Raw genomic sequence first — 18,326 nt, 5'->3', positions numbered from 1 at the left:
TAAAATATCTCTTATTTTTGCCTTATTTTTATTATAAGTTTTTATTTATTTTTTAGACAAAATATAATATGTGATTTAAATATTTGTAATATAAAGAGATTAAATATTTTTTAAAATTATTAAATTATATTTTTAAAATATTCAATTTAATTTGATGTTTTTTAATTTTATTTATTTAATTATTGTATTAGACTTTATGTTAATGAGTTTAAAATTTTTTTTACCTAATATAAAATTATAAATATCTCATAAATTGTGATAGTTTATATAAAGTGATTTGGAGGTTTAAAAAATTTTTTGATTTCGTGATTAAACTATGATATGAACAAATGAGATTGAGAGAGCCTCTCTCTTATTGCATCGAAAAATTGGATAGAAAGTTGAGAAATTATTCGATTCAATTTTCAAACTATGGCGTAAACAAATTAAGTTGAAAAGTCTTTTTTTTATTACATCAAAAAATTAGATAGAAAATTGAGTGATTATCTTTTTATTCAATTTCAATCTATCTCTTTTATTTTTTATTTTAATTTTAGTGTATTTTTTATTTGATTTGAATTCTTATGTTTTTTTTATCTTCTTTTTCTTCCTCAAGACAGATATTTACAGAATTGCATGTATTCGTAGATATTAAATTTTAAAAAAAAAAAATAACACAATCATATAAAATTTAATACAATTTAACTAAATATATCAAATTAAAATATAATCTAAATACAAATTTAACATAATCAATATATTTAATACATGAATCTTTAACATACAAATTAAAATAAAATAAAATAAAAAACTTTTAATAAAATAATATAATAATTTTTGGTAGTTGATCATAATTAAATAATAATACTCTTTTTTATAATGACATAAATTTAAATAATTAGTTATTATAAATTTAAATATTATATACATTATTAATTTATTTTTTATTAAAACTAAAAAAAATCATTAAACATGTATTTACATAAGAATATTTAAGTTTTTTTTTTTTCACGAGAATTTTACAGATCTTCGTGGCAGGTATCTCAATTCTCGTCCCCGTTTTCATTTATTCACAAAGACAAATCTCTGTCCCATACAAATTCTAAGGATCTCCGTTAGCTCATCTATTGCAAGTAATTTCCCGAATACCCTTGGATACAAAGTTTTTTGCCATCCTAATAGGAGTATCAGTAAAGTAATTTATAATTTTACTATTAGATTTAGACCATTAATTAATAAAAGATAAAGCGTAAAAAGGTTTTTATTTTTCTTTTCTTTTTGGTCGGACAGAAAGCTAAAAACAGTGAATATGTCCAGTCGCCAGTGCACTCGTTAGCTTCCTCACGAAGGAGTCTCCTTCTTTTACTTCTCTAACCATTTCTCTTCTATCCAACTTCAAACAGCATAGCATTCTAGAAATCAAAGAGGCAAATCATAACACCTACAAAATCATCAAACCCTGCGTTTCTTTTCGTAATGGCTTCCAAGGAACACCAAACGTTCACCTTGAGACTTTTGGTAGACAGAGAGAAAAATCGTGTAGTTGTGGCTGAAGCAACCAGAGACTTCGTAGACACACTTTTCAGCTTCCTCACTATTCCACTCGGTACTATCATTCGACTCGTTTCGGAAAACAACCACCATGATCAACAACCAGAGCTTGGCTGCATCAACAATCTGTACCGTAGCGTGGAGAACTCAAGTGATGAGGTTTTCTGGAACCCGATTTGCAAGCAAATGCTGCTTCGACCGCGAAACCCTTACGAAAGCCTTTGCAAGAAACTGAAGCTGAATGTGGATGACACTGAGCCTACAAGGTGCTTCATGTGCAGTACCAAATGTAAGAGTGATAATTCTTTCTTGTTAAGTACTTTTGCAGGTGCTAGTTGCCCTTCGTGTCGGAAACTGATGGACAGAGAAATGAAGCTTTTGGAAGATTCTGGTGAAGTTGGCGTTTTTCTTAAAGGGGAAGCCATGTACATGGTTTTTGATGATTTAAAAGTGCTCCAAAATTTTCCTGGAAACTTGATGAAGGAACTTGTCAAGCTTGGCTACACGGATTTTAAAAATCTCAGCGAGATGACCAAAGTTGTTAGCCTCAAGGGGGTAAAATTTCTTTTCATTCACCTTACGCTGTGTGTTTATAATTGCATACGTGTTAATTTAGCATTAAAATCTTGTTAGTCGGAATTCTTGGTAATAGGACATAGATGCTACTGGTTCAATGAACACCATTGAAGTGGCAAAGTTGTGGTGGAATATCCATAATGAAGTGAAGGATTTTCAGGAATCAAGCTCTTCTTACTTTTAATGATGAATTACATTATCATTTTACATTTTTTTTTTCAATTATTTTGTTTTAGATGTTGGAGTTAATGAAGCGAGCATTAACCTCCAATTCTCCCCTCAGTGATGTGTTCTTGGCAAGCGAAGAATCTAAGCCTCTGTACACCTTCTCACCAAAAGTTGGTGGAAAGCCCACACAAATTAAGAGAACGATTAAGATATTTGCGAGAAAATCATTGAAGAAAATAGTGTATGCTGAAGCTGAGGAGGATTTTGTTGATTTTCTATTCAGCTTCCTCACAACACCAATTGGATCCACTATGAAGCTTTTGGATGGAAATGCTTCTCTGGGATGCATCAACAACTTGTACAAAAGTGTGAAGAGCTTCAGTAGCTTATGGTTCAAGGGAAATTCAAATGATCTCTTGCTTGATCCGCAAGTGGCACCAAAATTCGGTTTAAGGACTGGGCTGCAACTGTTTTCTGAGCAACAGGATCCTATTTACTATTATGGCAGCAATGATGCGATCTCAAGGAACCCTAGTCTAGTAAAAGATGCTTGTTACACGAAGCTATTCGAACCGAGACTCTCTGATAGCTTTAAACTCGGATTTGTGAGGAGGCCATCACTGTTTGTTGTGTGGGATGATCTGCATGTGACACCACTGGCTAATGCTTCCAGCATTTCATTGTTACAAAATATAAATGCTCCATTGGATGATTTGGAGGAACATGTGATCAGCATTGGGAAAGCAGAGGTAACAATCCACTTCTAATTTTATATTGAAAAATTCTTAGCTGCTTTAAAGCAAGATAACAATTGGAGTCATTGTCAAAGTAAATAACAGATAATAAGGGAATTTTATTATTAATATCCTCCAATATGTTCCTCAATATAACTTGAGATTTTGTAACACTCTCTATAATAATGCACTCATTATAACACAAGTAACACTCACCCTAACACATTACACATTGCTTCTGCTTCTCATGTCTTATTCTTGGTGTATGTTGAAGGATGAGAACTTGGCTGTTTATAATATTTCAAGAGGAGCAATTGATGATTACATATTTAATTACATTCAAACATTATCAATGTTATTTAATCCACCAGCTGCTATAGAGACACTAGGACATCTATTTTCATAACGGTAATGTCTCATGATGCGAAGTGGTGATTATTAAATAGGTTCTAGCACACCTTTTTTTTCCCCTTAGGTTGTGTTCGGTTTGATGGTAAAAGAATGAGGAATAAATTTCTATAGATAAGCTCTATGTATAATTTTGGACATGAAGATCCTTGAAATTTCACCATCTCCCACCCGCACTTTTACTGCCTAAAAACTAAAAGCACCTACAAATTTCCGTTATACTTTATGCTTTATAAATCTTGAATTGATGATTACTTTTGATATAACTATTGGTTGGAATCTTAGAATTAGTAACAATAGTAACATCCTTGTCCTTCGTTATATATACATGTTTCAGGCAATAAACCTGTTAGGGGCTTCTTTGACATCCAAAGCTGCTTTGACAGAAGGTCTATTCTCTACTTCCTGAAAAAGCCAAAAGAAGAACTTGGATCACTTGTAAGATTATTTGGATTGTGATTTCTGGAATCTCTACGAACTACAAACTGTTTAATTATATTTGAGTGAATTTGTATGATGTGATTGTGGTTGTGGTTTTATGTTCTTATTGGTAGTGATATTTTTGTAATAGTTCTAAGGCTGGCTATTGTTTAGAAGTGATTTAGTAAAGAAGTCTAGCTATGGATAAATCTCTGGGTTTTCAACTTCAGTGCCTGGTGGAAGAAATTATATATATATATATATATATTTTGGTCTAACTAGAGAAATTTCAATGGGGTAAGACCATCTGACAAGATGAGTCAAAATATTATGAGTTCTGTGTAATATTTTTTTAAGATTTATAATTTTTTTAGCTTAGTCTTGAAATTTTAATATTAAACAATATTGAATACATTGAACGTGAATCTTTTAGCAGAAAAGCAACTACTTACTAGAAAATCTTCTCCTTGAAGCCAACATTTGGGGACATTTCTGTGAGCTTGTTTAAGTCTTTGTAGCCAAGTTGGAAGAATTCATTTGCACAGTTTTTAGGAGAACTTTGGAGCACTTGATTTTTATATTAGAACTAGCTACCAAGTATGTTACCTTTTGAGTGAGGTTTGTCTGGCAATCTGATTTTGATGCTTCCTTGTTCAATTTTGGAAGTGATGATGTGTTTGGTTACAGTGCAAGTGCTATTAGCACAACATAACAGGGTCTTGATGCTGAATATTGTTCATAACTAGAGTGGTTTAGCCTAGCAGAAGAGTTGTAAATTGTAATAGCTAGGATGACATCTCTTTTGTATATTCATTACATTGAGACACACATTGTATTCTATAATGGTGATGAAATAATGAGTTATAGGGAGTAATGTTCCCATGCAACATGAAGAATTACGTCTATCTCTATAGACTCTTTTCTATATCTTGCCACATGTCTTGATTTGGGCAACCCTATCATGTCAAAGCTATTTTACACTTCAGTCAATTAATTTAAAGCTTTGAATGACACTTCCAATAATGACTAGAGAATTGAAAATAATGGCTAATGTGGTAGTGACCTATAAAATGATTTTGAAAACTTTTATCAACTTCATGTATAACAAAATTGCAACAACAAGTGTTTTATTTCGGTGATATAGTGCTTTTCAAGTTTTCATGTCCATTTTCTTGCATAGAAAACTACCGCGTGATCATTTACGCATGTCACAGCATTGCTGTTTTAGTATTTTATATAAAAGGGCACTCTGACCCAGAAAATTTTAGAAGTGGGGGCAAAAATATATATATATTAAATAAATTTTGTTAAATATTATTAATTATATGGAGATATAAAAATTAAAAAGAATTAGCGAACACTTTTATTCTTAAAATACTATTTATTATATATAATTTATAAAAAATATTTTTTTTATTTCTAAAATTTAAAATTAAAATATTTTAATTAAATTATAGGTAATTTATTATCCTAACTAATTTTTTTATACATATTTAATAATAAAAGACTGAATTAACTGGCATATTAGCACATAATAATACATTAGTATTTATAATTTGAAATTAGAATTATATATAAATACTAGAAAAATTAAATCTTTATATGAAAAGTATGTTTATATAAAATAATAAAAACATAATTTTTATAATTTTTTTAATTTAATTTTGATATAATGTTAGATAAAATATTTTATGTATCTGTTTAATTATATATTATAATTAAAATATTTTTTATCATTATTTTTAAAAATAAAAATATATTCTAAATTAATAAATTAATCAGTTCATTTTAAAATTTTATATGCAACATAGGTACATATAATAGAACAAAAGATAAAAAATAAGTAATAAGAATGAATAAATCGAGAATAAAATAAAATATATAAAGTCACGAAAAAAATAAAATATTAGATTGATACCTAAACTATAATTGTTTGAATTAAAAATTGCAATTGAAAATATCAAAAAGAAAAATAATGAAATTGAAAGATACATAGAGTCATGGAGAGCTATATAAAAAAATTGGAGAATTTAAAATTTACTTTTTGATGAAGAGAAGATGACCATTAGACAAGGAATAGAAAAAGAAGGTTAAAAATATAAAAATAAGAAGAGGGTTTAAGAGAATAAAGAATTGACAGTACAATAATTAAATTTGATTAGGTTAAATAATAGTCAAAATGATAAAAAAAATAAAAAAATAAATTTAAAACTTTAGCTAATTGAATTTATTTTATTTGTAGTGGGGTCATTTAAAATTTGAAGTGAGGAGATATTATATATAACTATATCTTTTAAAACAAAAATTAAAAACATCATGGGGCAAGTGCCCCCTCATTTGTATGCTTGGATCCGTCCCTGAGTGCACAAGTATTTTGCGTTACAATAATGATTGAGAGATAATAAAAAATCACTCCAAAGTGACAAAATTAACATTCATTAATTATTATTAAAATAGTTATACAATTTTAGATGTAATAAATATATAATTACAAATGTTATATATATAAAATAACTTTAGATATTGTTTCCTTAGCATTACTGAAATAAAGCAGGATTTAGGAAAGAACTGCACCCAAAAAGTATAATATACACAGCATAACTTGATAATTATATCAGTAGTCGTTTTCACAGTTTCAATCTATGACCTAAAGTTACATAGAGGCATAGAGCAACAAAGAGTATAGTCTAAAAATAACATTTATATGATTATTTATCCCCCTTTAAACTTGCTTCAGGTTAGGGAAAATGCTCTAGAAAGAAACAAATAATAGTTGAAGATTATGGCCAGTATTCAGCGGTTAGTCCCTTGTATGCTACGTTATGCTTTTAGTGGCAGTTCTTTATGAGTATAATCGACCCTTGATCGCCATCTATGACTTGACCATTCCCTCTCAATATTTTGCATTATATCTACAAAATATGCAAAATCAGAAAAGACATGATTAATAAAATAAACAAAATTAAACACAGTAAGTAATAATTAAATAGTAAAGAAACACGAAGGCATAGCTTGGGCACCCCCAAGAAGAAAAATATGATTTAAGATCTAGTTTGTTCAATGTAACAAAAGCCATGAGCATAGCACAATTCTGTATCATCTATACCAATTGTAGAAAATAAGATTAAAGATTTCCGGCTATCCTCGATATGTCAAAGGAAAATAATATCAAGAAACAATGAAACTCAAGAAATAAACAACTTCCAACATCAAATTACCAAAGAATCCTTATCTTTATCAACCTAAGGATATGGAAATACGAGATAATACACATCACTCGACACTCGTCATCTGGTTGGAAGAGCGAGATTCCCATTCAAGAATCTGTCCCACCTCACGGGGAGTCATAAACTTGGAATCCTAAATAAAAAGAAAACCAAAAATATAGTTAGGAGGAGTACTCGAATTATAAATACAGTAAGAGGTGAAAAAAAAGATGGAAAGCTTATATTTGCAGATTGGAGAAACAAATCAGACAGTATGTATAAATCTAGTACATCCCTAAACCAACTATCACCCATACAGATTATCTTCATATCAATAAAACTCATCTTTTATGTATATATATGTCATGTGAATTAACCGAATGCAGCATCACAATGTCAAATTAAATCCAGACAGTCACACACACGCACATCAACACACATATAAGAGATAACCAAAGCATATCAGAAGCAGTGAGTATCATGTATTCGACGTCATTTCTTATTCTAACACTAACTAGAGTGACACTTGACTTGAATAATTTATCTCACCTCATTACTACTGCCCATTAGTAGACCTTTACTGATCATTTCACGAAGAAGCTTTACTGCTTGCTCATTCTTATTTCTAACAAGAAGGGCTCGAATAAGTGTTTCATAAGTTGCAGCATTTGGAAGGCAACTATTTTCTTTCATTTTTGAAAATAACACCATTGCTTCATCAATCAAGCCCTCTTTAGAAAGCCCACGTATCATAGTATTGTAGGTCACAACATCTAGACAATAATTGTTGATCAAGAGCAGCTGGAAAAACTTACTTGCAGTCATTACTCTTCCACATTTGCACAAACCATTCAAAAGAATAGTGCACATGTACAAATCTGGACGATGCCCCTTGTCAACAATTTTATGAAATAGTGCAATTGCTTCATCAAGATGTTGGATTTTGCATAAAGCATCTAACAATATATTGTAAGTGATTAAATTAGGGGGTTGTCCACTTTCGTGCATTTCATCAAGAAGATTCTGTATGCATGATATTCTCCCTGATTTGCATAATCCATCAAGAAGGGTACTGTAAGTTATACTATCTGGACTTAAACTTTTGTGACGCATTTCTTTAAAGAGACTCATCGCTTGATCCACCATTTTGTTCTTGCAATATCCATGAATCATGATGTTATAACTGTAAGCATCGTGTATCAAACCTGCTTTGTTCATGCGGTCAAATAACTTTGCTGCCTCATTCACTTTATTGATTAGAAAGTAACCAGCAATCAAAGAATTGTAAGTGACAACATTAGGCTTATGGCCACTTTCCAACAACATATCAAATATCTTTTGGGCTTCTCCAGCTCTTCTTTTTTTACATAAAGCATCAATTAATATACTAAAGGTATATATGTTTGGCTTGATGCTGCTTTTAACCATTTCACTCAACAATTGTGTAGCTTCTTCTAAGTGACTGGCACAGCAAAAACCGTGAATAAGGGAGCTGTAACTGACAACATTAGGAGATATTCCTAGTGCAATCATCTTGGGAAACAAGTTCTTAGCGTCAGTCACAAGCCCATCTTTACATAACCCATCAATAACAGCGTTGTACATTACTACGCCGGGTTTAACAGGTTGCTTCTCTAGCTTTTGCAGCAACTCAATGGCTCCTCTTGTCTGCCCTATCTTACAAAGTCCATTGATTAAGGTCCCATAAGTGACCTCATCAAGCCGAAATCACATAGCTCTTACCCTATCATGAAACTCCAATGCTTCCCTGACCTTCTTGTTTATACAGAACCCTTTCATTAAGGTATTTAAAGCAACCACATCCAATTGATGACCCAACTTGATAATCTTGGCCAATACAGAGAAAGCAGAATCCATGAGACCCAAATGGCAGAAACAATTTATCAAGATGCAGAGAGTAAAATATTCAGGAGTGATTCCCCTAAAATCCATTTGTGCAAAGAGCGAAACAGCAGTGGAGTATTGTTTGATCTTAACAAGAGACACTAAAATCTTGTTGAACTCAACCACAGGGGGCAAATGGCGCTTACCAAGAAGGGTGATAAAAGAAGCAACAGCATCATCCACATTGTTATTATTGTTATTGTTAGGAGGAATTGGGAAAGGGGAATGAGCATAAAGCCTGAAAGGAACAGAGTGAAACAAACGAAGAAGGAAGGTGGAATTGAGATAGGTGTACCTCGTGATCAACATCTTCTCCTCAAAACTTCAAATCAAATCCATACAGATTGGAACCTTGTGCTTGCTCCTATTTCCCCAAACGAAGGTTGAAGTTCCGTGAATGTAGCAAACAATATGTCGAGTGTTAGAACTCTTTTTGTGTTTGTTCCAACTTCCAATGGGGTTTTAAATTTATGATTCCTTTATGAAAAGTATCGGATACATATTTTTACCCAATTTCCGTTGAAGAGGGGATGACCATTTTGACACAAATTATTTTTGATATCGATAAATAAGTGGTTTTTTTTTGTTAGGTGTTTGCTACGGTACCATAGTAAATTTATATGTATTGATACGTTTAAAATATAATAAATAATAATAATTTACGTGGAATTTATTTTTTACATTAACATTTAATTTTTGTTTTTTAAAATATATATTATATTATCATTTTTATTAATACACCTCTTTAATTAAATAAAAATAAAAAAATATTTTTATTTAATTTTATAAAAAATTTTAAACATCCTTCTTTTATTTGATTAGACAAAAATATTCTTTTAAATTAACAAAATTTTAAAATTCAATTAATCTTAATTTTATAATTTCAAATAATTTAAGCAACAAAACAAAAACATATTAAAAAAAATCAAAATTTCTTCATCTTCTCCAATTTCGCTAATCATTGGTGCCCCTCTAAGCAAAACATATCAAAGAAACAAAAAATCAATCGCTCTTCATCTTCTCCAATTACCCTCTTGAAGCAAAGCAGTGAAAATTCCAAACCAAAACCCTAGGTTCTTCGCCACTGCCAGTGTTGCATATTCTCAACTTGTAGGTCTTTCCAGCCTTCATTGTGTACATGGGCTTGTCGGATGTGTCACCCTTGGCGATTTGGCCGTTGATGACAACACCGCCGGGCCTTCCGATGGAGCGGCCGCTGTCAAGGAAGCCTTGGAGAGTCTTGTGACTCTTGGTGTACCAGTCACCGATGATGAACCAGTACTCATCCTCGGGATCTGGGTATGGAACTGGGATCAACAACCTGCTGAACACTCTCAGGCTACCGACTTCACCAGCAACTCTCTGAAGGCCAATGGTGGGGAAGTAGAAGTAGGAACCGATATGGTCCTTCACCTGAAACTTGGTTTGGTTTGAGACTTTTATTGTTTTGTTTTAGAAGGGTAATTGGAGAAGATGAATAACGATCGATTTTTTATGTTTTTGATATGTTTTGCTTAGAGGGGGCACGAATGATTAGAGAAATTGGAAAAGATGAAGAAATTTTGATTTTTTGTTTTTTTAATATATTTTTGTTTTATTGTTTAAATTATTTGAAACTATAAAATTAGGATTAATTGAATTCTAAAATTTCGTTAATTTAAAAGGATATTTTTGTCTAATCAAATAAAAAAATGATGTTTAAGACTTTTTATAAAATTAAATAAAAAATATTTTTTATTTTTATTTAATTAAATGGATGTATTAATAAAAGTGGTGATATATATATATATTTAAAAAAAATAAAAATTAAATATTGATGTGAAAAATAAATTCCACATGACTTGTTATTATTTGTCTATATTTTAAACTTATCGGTACGTATAAATTTATTATCGTACCGTAGCAAAAATATTGTTATTTGGAATATTTTATAGAAGTGTGGAGTTGTAGAAAAATCTTACATAACATGCATTCTATGTATTGAGATTGCAGAAATTTTACGCTGAATTTCGAAATAATTTTTACAGATATTTTTAGTAAAGATTCGCCACGTGTCAAACATAGGACAATATGCATCCTACGTATTGAAGCAGTAGAAATTTTTTGCATGGTTATGAGATATCTTTAGTCGTAATTTCTAACCATGTGTCACAATACGTATTGTGCGTGTTGGAGGAGCAAAAATTCCTCACATGGTTTCAAAACACTTTTATCAACGTCTTCGTATCACGTGTCAACTCTCAAACAACATACACCCTACATGTTAATCACTTGTGCAGCTGGTCTTCATACATCTATCATACATACTCCAAGAATTCTAATATACTAATGTGTTGGTGTCTTTAAAGGGAGGGAGAAGGGGAGGGGAACGGTTTTGCATGCTTTGTTAAGGAAACTTCATTTTTCATTCTTCATCTCAGAAGGCTTTTAAGAAAAATTGAGAAAGAGGAAGGTGATCTTTGGTAAGGGTGAGAAAAAGTAGTGTTACTTGAAAAAATAATATGTAAATATACGTCTGTAAAAAAATACGTTATTAATTATTTGATACAGTCTAATTATATAAATTTAGTATTTTTATTAATTTAGAGCTTAGTATTTAAAATATATTAGTGTAATAATTTTGGTTAATATTACTATTAGTAGTTATAGTAAATTAAATAATTTGAATCCTTATTTTTTATTTTTCTGTGATAATATTAATAATTTTATTTATTTTCTATTATTTATTATTTTTTTGTTATAATGTTATTGTAATTTAATCTATTATTCTGTAATTATTGAAACTAATAAGTGATAGATTATTGATAATTTTTTTTAGAAATTTTATTATTATATATTTATTTCCTTTTATGATAAAAATTATTTTTATTGAAATTATTAAATAACATATTTTTTTGGATATTCTATTATGATGTTACCATTAATCGGAAATAATATCATTTTAATTTATCCTGTAATTTTTAAAATTAATAAATAATATAAATAATTTTTTTGAATTTTTTGTAATTATGTTATTTTTGTTTCTATTTTAATGTTATTTTTATTTTTTATAATGATTTTCATTTTATTTTCTGTAATTATTTTTGTATTAGTTATTTGAATTCTATAATTAATTTTATTTTATTTTCTAGAATTAATTTTTAGTTTATTTTTTTGAATTTTATATAATTATTTTTATTTTTTTTCTATTTTCTATTTTCTATTTTCTGTTGTCCTGTATCAGGCTAACATCAATCTTCTGCCCGTAAACTTGATCCGTCAGAAATGTGGCATTCGACGGTTGACTAGGCCTTACCAACAACGAGATTTTACCATATCTCGAGAGTTGGAGAGATAAGAGGAAATTTTGCGTTGCTATCTGCTCTTGTGAAAAGGTGGAGGTGGGAGACTCATACATTCGTATTGCCACTCGGGGAGGTCACAGTAACATTCGAGGACGTGTTACACATATTTGTCCTACCGATTGATGGAGAGGTTGTGACTGGTTGGACCGATAGCAGTCATGACTTCTTGGTCACCCAGAGCCTGGCGATTTTCGGCAGTGAACCCGTTGTGAGTAGTTCCTCTAAAAGCTGCATAAATCTGACTTGGGTTCACCATATCAGAGACACAGAGCTTTTAGACACTGAAAAGTCTGTTCAACGATACATTAGGTGTCACATTTTCAGTCTGTTGGGTAACACCCTCTTTGTGGATAAGTCGACGGTATATGCCCATGCAAAGTATCTACCACTGCTCCAAAATTTTGATCAGATGACACTTATAGTTGGGGGTCAGCAACTCTCGCACACCTTTACAGGTCATTGAATCGTGTATCACAGTACGATTGCAAGGAGATGGATGGAGTGATAGACCGCTTGATTTGTTGTTTGTTTAGGCGTGGGAGCTAATGCCGTGGCTTGCGCCCATTAGATGACAGCAGCTTGCACCGGATGATATAACGGTTGCACGCAGGTAACAGTACATAATTTATTAAAATTTGACTCGTATTTTATTTATGTTTTACTGGTAATACGTAATTTAAACTCTGTTTTAATGTTGTGTGTTGCAGGTGGAGTCATCATCCACGAACCAGAGCGTGGATGTCAAGGAGCGCGACGTCTATTAGACACGAAATCGACTACATGAATGAGGTTAGTATGGGTATTAATTTACGAGAATAATTTACTGTATTATTAATAATCTAATGGCCCATGCAATATTTTACAATTTGTCTAGCGGCCATATATTGACATCATCATACCTGCTGAGCTACATGAACACCTTGATGTGTGTGACACGGTAGGACCGTTGCTTTCATTCGAGTGTATCGAATGGCATCCTGCAAACCGAGTGGGTCGCCAATATGGATATGCACAGTCCCCCCCCCCTTTGCCTGCACAAGTCATCCGAGTTGATCAGCATTGCTACACTCTTCGGAGAGTACAGTACCATGATTGGAGTGAGATACATAACGAATGGATACAACAATGGGGGATGTCATAGCAGCTGATTACGAGAGAGGCATCTGCAACCAATTGCCGACTTTAGCCTGTCTGCCGATTACCGGAGTTGGTACCTGTAAGAACCGGAGTTTTCACGAATAAAATAATTTAAATGCCCAAATTAGGTTCTGAAAAGTTAGAATGAGAATTTGGGGATCTAAATATGATTTTTGGACTCAGTAGATCTTTCCGAGTCAGAAAATGTGTTTTCTGTGAAAAACCGTGAAAACTGCGAACCGACAGTTGAACCGGTCAAACCGGTTTAAGTCTGCCCGGTACTGTGCGAGAAAAAGTAAAAACAGTCAAAAACCTTAGAAAAATATTAAAAATGGAAAAAACCAGGCGTTAGTGTTAAAGGTTTGGCGCAAAGTTGGGTCGAACGGGCTAAAAACGCTAACGGGTTGGACCGGACCCAAGTTGGGCCCAAGCCCAACATACATAAAGGTTCATTAATGAACCCATTCAACACAACACACCCATAAACACACACACCGGCTGCAAGAAGGAAATGGGAGAAGAGAGAAGAAAATACTATTCACTCCTCACTTCAACTCGCGATAACTTGAACTACGGACCTTCGATTGACAAGCCGTTTGCGGCCACGCGAAGCTCTCAACGAGCTCTTCTTTTTTATCTAAAGAAATCTGGTAAGAGCTTGCATCTCACTCTCCAGTTTCGTGCCCCAAGTTTCTGTGCGTTTTAGGTTTGGTTTTTGAGCAAGTTTTGTGGTTTTGCTTGTTTAGGTGGTCTCTAGTAGCGGGTAATTGTTGGATTTTATCCCTACTCATGTTGGATAAGGTAAGGTTTCACTAAACCCTTGTGTTTAGTTGTTTTATGTATCTTAGATTTTGATTTTGGTGATATATGTGTTGTTAGTTTGAGCTTTGGTATTGGTTGGAGTTGGTTGAGGCTTTGGATCAAGTTTGGTGGTTTCGTTTTGATATTTGGAACGTTTGAGAATCGGCCAAGGTATGATTTTGGTTTCTTTTATGTAATATGTAATATTTCTGGACACTTAGGCTAGTTGACCTTAAGATAGGATTTAATTAAATATATGGTGGATTGAACTATGTATGTGGCATGTGAATTGTGATGAAGATTTTATGAGTTGTGTATGTTAAAGTTTGATTTTGGTTTTGATGAGAAAATTGGTGGTTTGTGTTGTTGATGGGGATTGATTGATGTTGTATTGATGGTGTATGGAAGGAATTGGAATAATAACGATGATTATGTGATTTTGATTATGATTGTTGGTATTTTAATGATTTTGAAGGTTGATGAGGAATATGAGATTTATTGTTGTTGAAGAGGGTTATTGGTGTTAATTATAAATTATGATATTGGTTGATGTTGGTAAGTGTGTATGTTGAGTGTGGTAATATGAATGTGGATAATGATCGATAATGTTGAGGTTAGTTGATGTTTGTTGTTGGTTGAAGATGATTATGAGCATTTATGATGGTTTTGGATATTGATGATTAAGGATTTTGATGGTATTGAGTGGTGAGATTGGAATATTATGGATGGTTGAGTTGGAAAAGGAATGGTATGGACCTTGATGTTGTTTTGGGAATTGTTTGGGTTATGATTAGTTTGGTTTTGCATTGTGAGATTTGGTGAAAGTAAGTTTTTAAGATTTTTGGTAAAAACAGATTTTTGGTGAACTTTGACAGATCATAACTTGAGCCTTAGTTTTCAAAATTGGTTGCGAGTTGCTTTAAATCAAAGTACATTGAAAACTCTTTAAATCGATATAAAGTTTGTAAAATTTGGATTTTTGTAGAGGAAGTTATGATCATTCAAAGATTGGTGTCAAAATCTGAAATTCTGCAGAGTTGCATAATTTTGTGATTTCTGGTATGTGCGCACACACAGCCTTGTGCGCACGCACAACCCTGCAAGATTTTAGACCTGTGCGCACGTACAGGCAGGAATGGGCGTGCTGTTTGCAGCGCTAGCACAGCTTGTGCGCGCACACACCAATGAGGGATTGCAACCTGTGCGTACGCACAGCCCTGTGCGCATGCACAAGTTGGGAAAGGTTGTCTGTTGGGGCGCTCGCACACCTTGTGCGAGCGAACAGACCTTACAAGATTTGGTACTTGTGCGTACGCACACCCCTGTGCGTATGCACACTTTTAAATCTTCATGGGCGTGCGCACGCACACCCTGTGTGTACGCACACGCCCTGTTTTTCAAATTTTCCTTTATTTTCAACTATTCTATCTTCCCAACAAGGTTGTAAGCTTCTATAACACCATTTTAAGACTCTTGGGCTCAATTTTGGATGTTGAAATATGGGAAAGGTCTTAGGAGGTTTAATTTGGGTTTTACTTTGAAAAGTTAGCAAACAGAGGTTTAGGTTTTTGGTGTAGTGAAGATGAGTTGGTTGAGAGCGAAGGAAGAGTGGTGAATATGGTGATAGCTGATAACGAAATTGAGAAACTGATGAACTAGGGAGTTCGGAATGGAACTTATGACTTGATGATGGTTGTGATGAGTATGAGGGGAAGTGTGTTTAGAGGAGTGGCCTCTAAGACTGAATATGCAATTACGATATGCAGTGTTCTCCGTTGTAGGGGCTGTGGCAGTCTTCCGCCTACATTCGGATGTGAGAGTTGAAGCTGGGCTTCTCATTCATATTTCTCGCAACCAGAGGAAGGTGGTAGGGCACGCTCCCTCGGAATGTTTCCCTCTGAAAGGAGAAGGTGGTAGGGCACTCATCCCTCGAAATTATTCCTCCTAAAAATGTGATTTCTCTCTGGTTGCAAGGTGGTAGGGCACTAACCCATGGAATCATGCGGCAACCAGAGGAAGTTGGTAGGGCACGCTCTCTCAGAATATTTCCCTCTGAAAGGAGAAGGTGGTAGGGCACTCATCCCTCGGAATTTTCCTCCTTATGCGCAATAGAGAGACTAATCCGGGAGTTGTCGACCGAATTTTCTGTCGGGCTTGGCACTATAACTGACATGTGATATCACAGCCAGTAGGGCAGACATTTATCATGTGCATCTTTTATATGCTTGCTTGCTTTGTTTAATTGGATTTGCCTAATTGTATAATATGCCTATCTGCTTCTTAATCTACTTGTTGTATATGAATATTATCTGTGTTTTACTTGGTTGCATTATTTGTGATTGTCTGGTGCTGAGGAGGTTAGGTAGGCGGTGGCGATGGGAGCGCACGGAGGTTAGGTTGGCGAAGGCTGTGGAATGCAGCGGTGTGATTAGTATTAGTTAGAATTCCCTTAAGTTTAGATAACCTTGTTTATATTTTAAGTTCTTTATATATTTATTTATGTTGTTCTAAGCTTGAATATCTGTATGTGATGTGAAGTTCTAGGATTTTCTTCGGCGTTCCGGAGCCTTACATCTTACATCATTGGGCACTGTTACCATACTGAGAACCTCCGGTTCTCATTCCATACGTTGTTGTTATTTTTCAGATGCAGGTCGCAACCCACCTCGGTGAGTTGCTTGGATGGTGACAGAAGCGGAGGATCTGGATACCTTTTGGAGTCTTTTTGATTTATGTTGTTTAAACATCTCTCACTTTTGTATTTTGTTTTACCTAGAGACTTTTATTTGAGAGAACAAAACTTGTATAAGCCCTTCCGAGCTACAGTCTTCTGGCTGTCTGTATATATGGCTAGCCGGCTTAAACTCCGCGAGCTGTGGCTAGATTCTTATGATATTATGCTATGATATTTTGCTATACTGTATTTATATTCTTGTGCTTTAAGTTAGTAGCTTCGCTAGTACTTTTTTCGCTTTTCAAATCCTGTATTTGAGCTATATCCGTCATCAGGCTTCTAGAATATATTATTTCCTTCTATATATAAATATGTATAAGCCTTAGGACTGTCGTAACCTCTGATTAACCTTTGCTTTACAGCTAGAGGTAAGGCTTAGGGTGATTGGGGTGTTACAGTACCTTGGTTTATTCTGGATGTACATGAGGTTGTCGGAATACATTTCTCAGCAGCCACCCCAACATCCACCCCAGCAGCCAATACAGTCTTATGCAGTGTTTTAGCTATTTTCTTATCATCGCCCACATCTATCTCAGGCATCATAACACATCCATCACAGCCAGCATCACAGCCAGCACCACAACTCACATCACAGCCAATCAAGTCATCACGGCTCACATCATAGCTAACAGCCGCATCACAACCAGCACTACATCTTGTATCACAACCAGCAGAGCCATCTTGGATTCAAGTTCGTAGACTTTCTCCCATTCTCACCATAGGTAGATATGTTTGCGGATGATAATCTAACATGTCGATTTCTTGCTAGTGGTGGTCGTCTTGAGGATGATCTCATCCCATCACAGCAATCGTCGCAGTTACACCGGGTATCGGTCAATGGTTCGTCTTGTCGAAGCCATCATACCACCACACCCAATAGTCGAGCGAGTGGTTGCATACAGTGACGGATCCAGAAAATTTTGGTAGTGGGGGCAAACTTTATATAATATGATAATAATTTTTATAATAAAAATAATATGTGTATATAAAAAATTAAATATTAAATTATCTATTAACCACTATATATCTATGTATAAATACATGTATTATTTAATTTATTTTTAAGGTGTATTTTATATTTTAATATATATTTTATACAGATAATTATTTTTTATATACATATAGCATGATTATTGTTATGATTATATTTTGTTATTGTAAAATATGATTAGCCTTCAAAATATCTAATATACAAATTAAAACACTAAAATAGTAATTTAAATGATAATATATAATTTAAAATTCTATTCTTTTAGGTTTTATATTTTTAAAAAATTAAGTAATTTTTCTCTTAACACTACCATCAAAATTTCTCTCTTTCCATATATATTACAAAACAATTATTTAAAAATTCACTTTCCAA

General features: G+C 33.1%; 2 protein-coding genes across 8 annotated transcripts; one reads left to right on the top strand and one right to left on the bottom strand.

Annotated features, from left to right (window-relative positions):
* The first annotated feature begins 1,021 nt into the window (after positions 1 to 1,021).
* On the top strand, positions 1,022 to 4,726 carry LOC107625673 (uncharacterized). 3 transcript variants are annotated; one of them, XM_088503685.1, is made up of 4 exons: positions 1,281 to 2,085; positions 2,343 to 3,023; positions 3,754 to 3,854; positions 4,273 to 4,726. In XM_088503685.1, exons 1-3 carry the CDS (start codon positions 1,456 to 1,458, stop codon positions 3,823 to 3,825), a joined length of 1,383 nt encoding a protein of 460 aa, XP_088359811.1. In that variant the 5' UTR covers positions 1,281 to 1,455; the 3' UTR covers positions 3,826 to 3,854; positions 4,273 to 4,726. The 3 variants fall into 3 exon arrangements, with proteins under 3 accessions (XP_088359809.1, XP_088359811.1, XP_088359810.1); XM_088503684.1 differs by having other exon boundaries at positions 4,270 to 4,726; XM_088503683.1 differs by lacking the exon at positions 4,273 to 4,726 and having other exon boundaries at positions 1,022 to 2,085; positions 3,754 to 4,060.
* Positions 4,727 to 6,349: 1,623 nt separating this feature from the next.
* Positions 6,350 to 9,448, bottom strand: LOC107625671 (uncharacterized). Of its 5 annotated transcripts, XR_015904897.1 has the most exons (4): positions 9,243 to 9,448; positions 7,592 to 8,890; positions 7,055 to 7,196; positions 6,350 to 6,748 (listed from the first exon to the last, which is right to left on the bottom strand). XR_015904897.1 is itself a non-coding variant. In XM_016328364.3 (3 exons), the coding sequence occupies exons 1-2, from the start codon at positions 8,645 to 8,647 to the stop codon at positions 7,110 to 7,112; spliced, it is 1,143 nt and encodes a 380-aa protein (XP_016183850.1). In that variant the 5' UTR covers positions 8,648 to 9,448; the 3' UTR covers positions 6,350 to 6,748; positions 7,079 to 7,109. The 5 variants fall into 5 exon arrangements, 3 of the variants coding, with proteins under 3 accessions (XP_016183850.1, XP_016183851.1, XP_020971792.1); XR_001617350.3 differs by having other exon boundaries at positions 7,592 to 9,448; XM_016328364.3 differs by having other exon boundaries at positions 7,079 to 7,196; positions 7,592 to 9,448.
* Positions 9,449 to 18,326: the final 8,878 nt, after the last annotated feature.

The sequence above is a fragment of the Arachis ipaensis genome, chromosome B2, assembly GCF_059453495.1.
Source record: "Arachis ipaensis isolate K30076 ecotype BB chromosome B2, ASM5945349v1, whole genome shotgun sequence".
In the NCBI taxonomy this organism is placed as follows: domain Eukaryota; kingdom Viridiplantae; phylum Streptophyta; class Magnoliopsida; order Fabales; family Fabaceae; genus Arachis; species Arachis ipaensis.
Note: the sequence above shows the minus strand (reverse complement) of the source record. Positions and strands in the feature narration are given on the sequence as shown.

Coding starts and splice junctions, on each gene's coding strand:
- LOC107625671 (XM_021116133.2), bottom strand. CDS start 8,647: ATGTACAACGCTGTTATTGATGGGTTATGTAAAGATGGGCTTGTGACT. Junction 7,197..7,591: donor TAATGGGCAGTAGTAATGAG/GTGAGATAAATT, acceptor CTTTTTATTTAG/GATTCCAAGTTTATGACTCC.
- LOC107625673 (XM_088503685.1), top strand. CDS start 1,456: ATGGCTTCCAAGGAACACCAAACGTTCACCTTGAGACTTTTGGTAGAC. Junction 2,086..2,342: donor AAGTTGTTAGCCTCAAGGGG/GTAAAATTTCTT, acceptor ATTTTGTTTTAG/ATGTTGGAGTTAATGAAGCG. Junction 3,024..3,753: donor TCAGCATTGGGAAAGCAGAG/GTAACAATCCAC, acceptor TACATGTTTCAG/GCAATAAACCTGTTAGGGGC.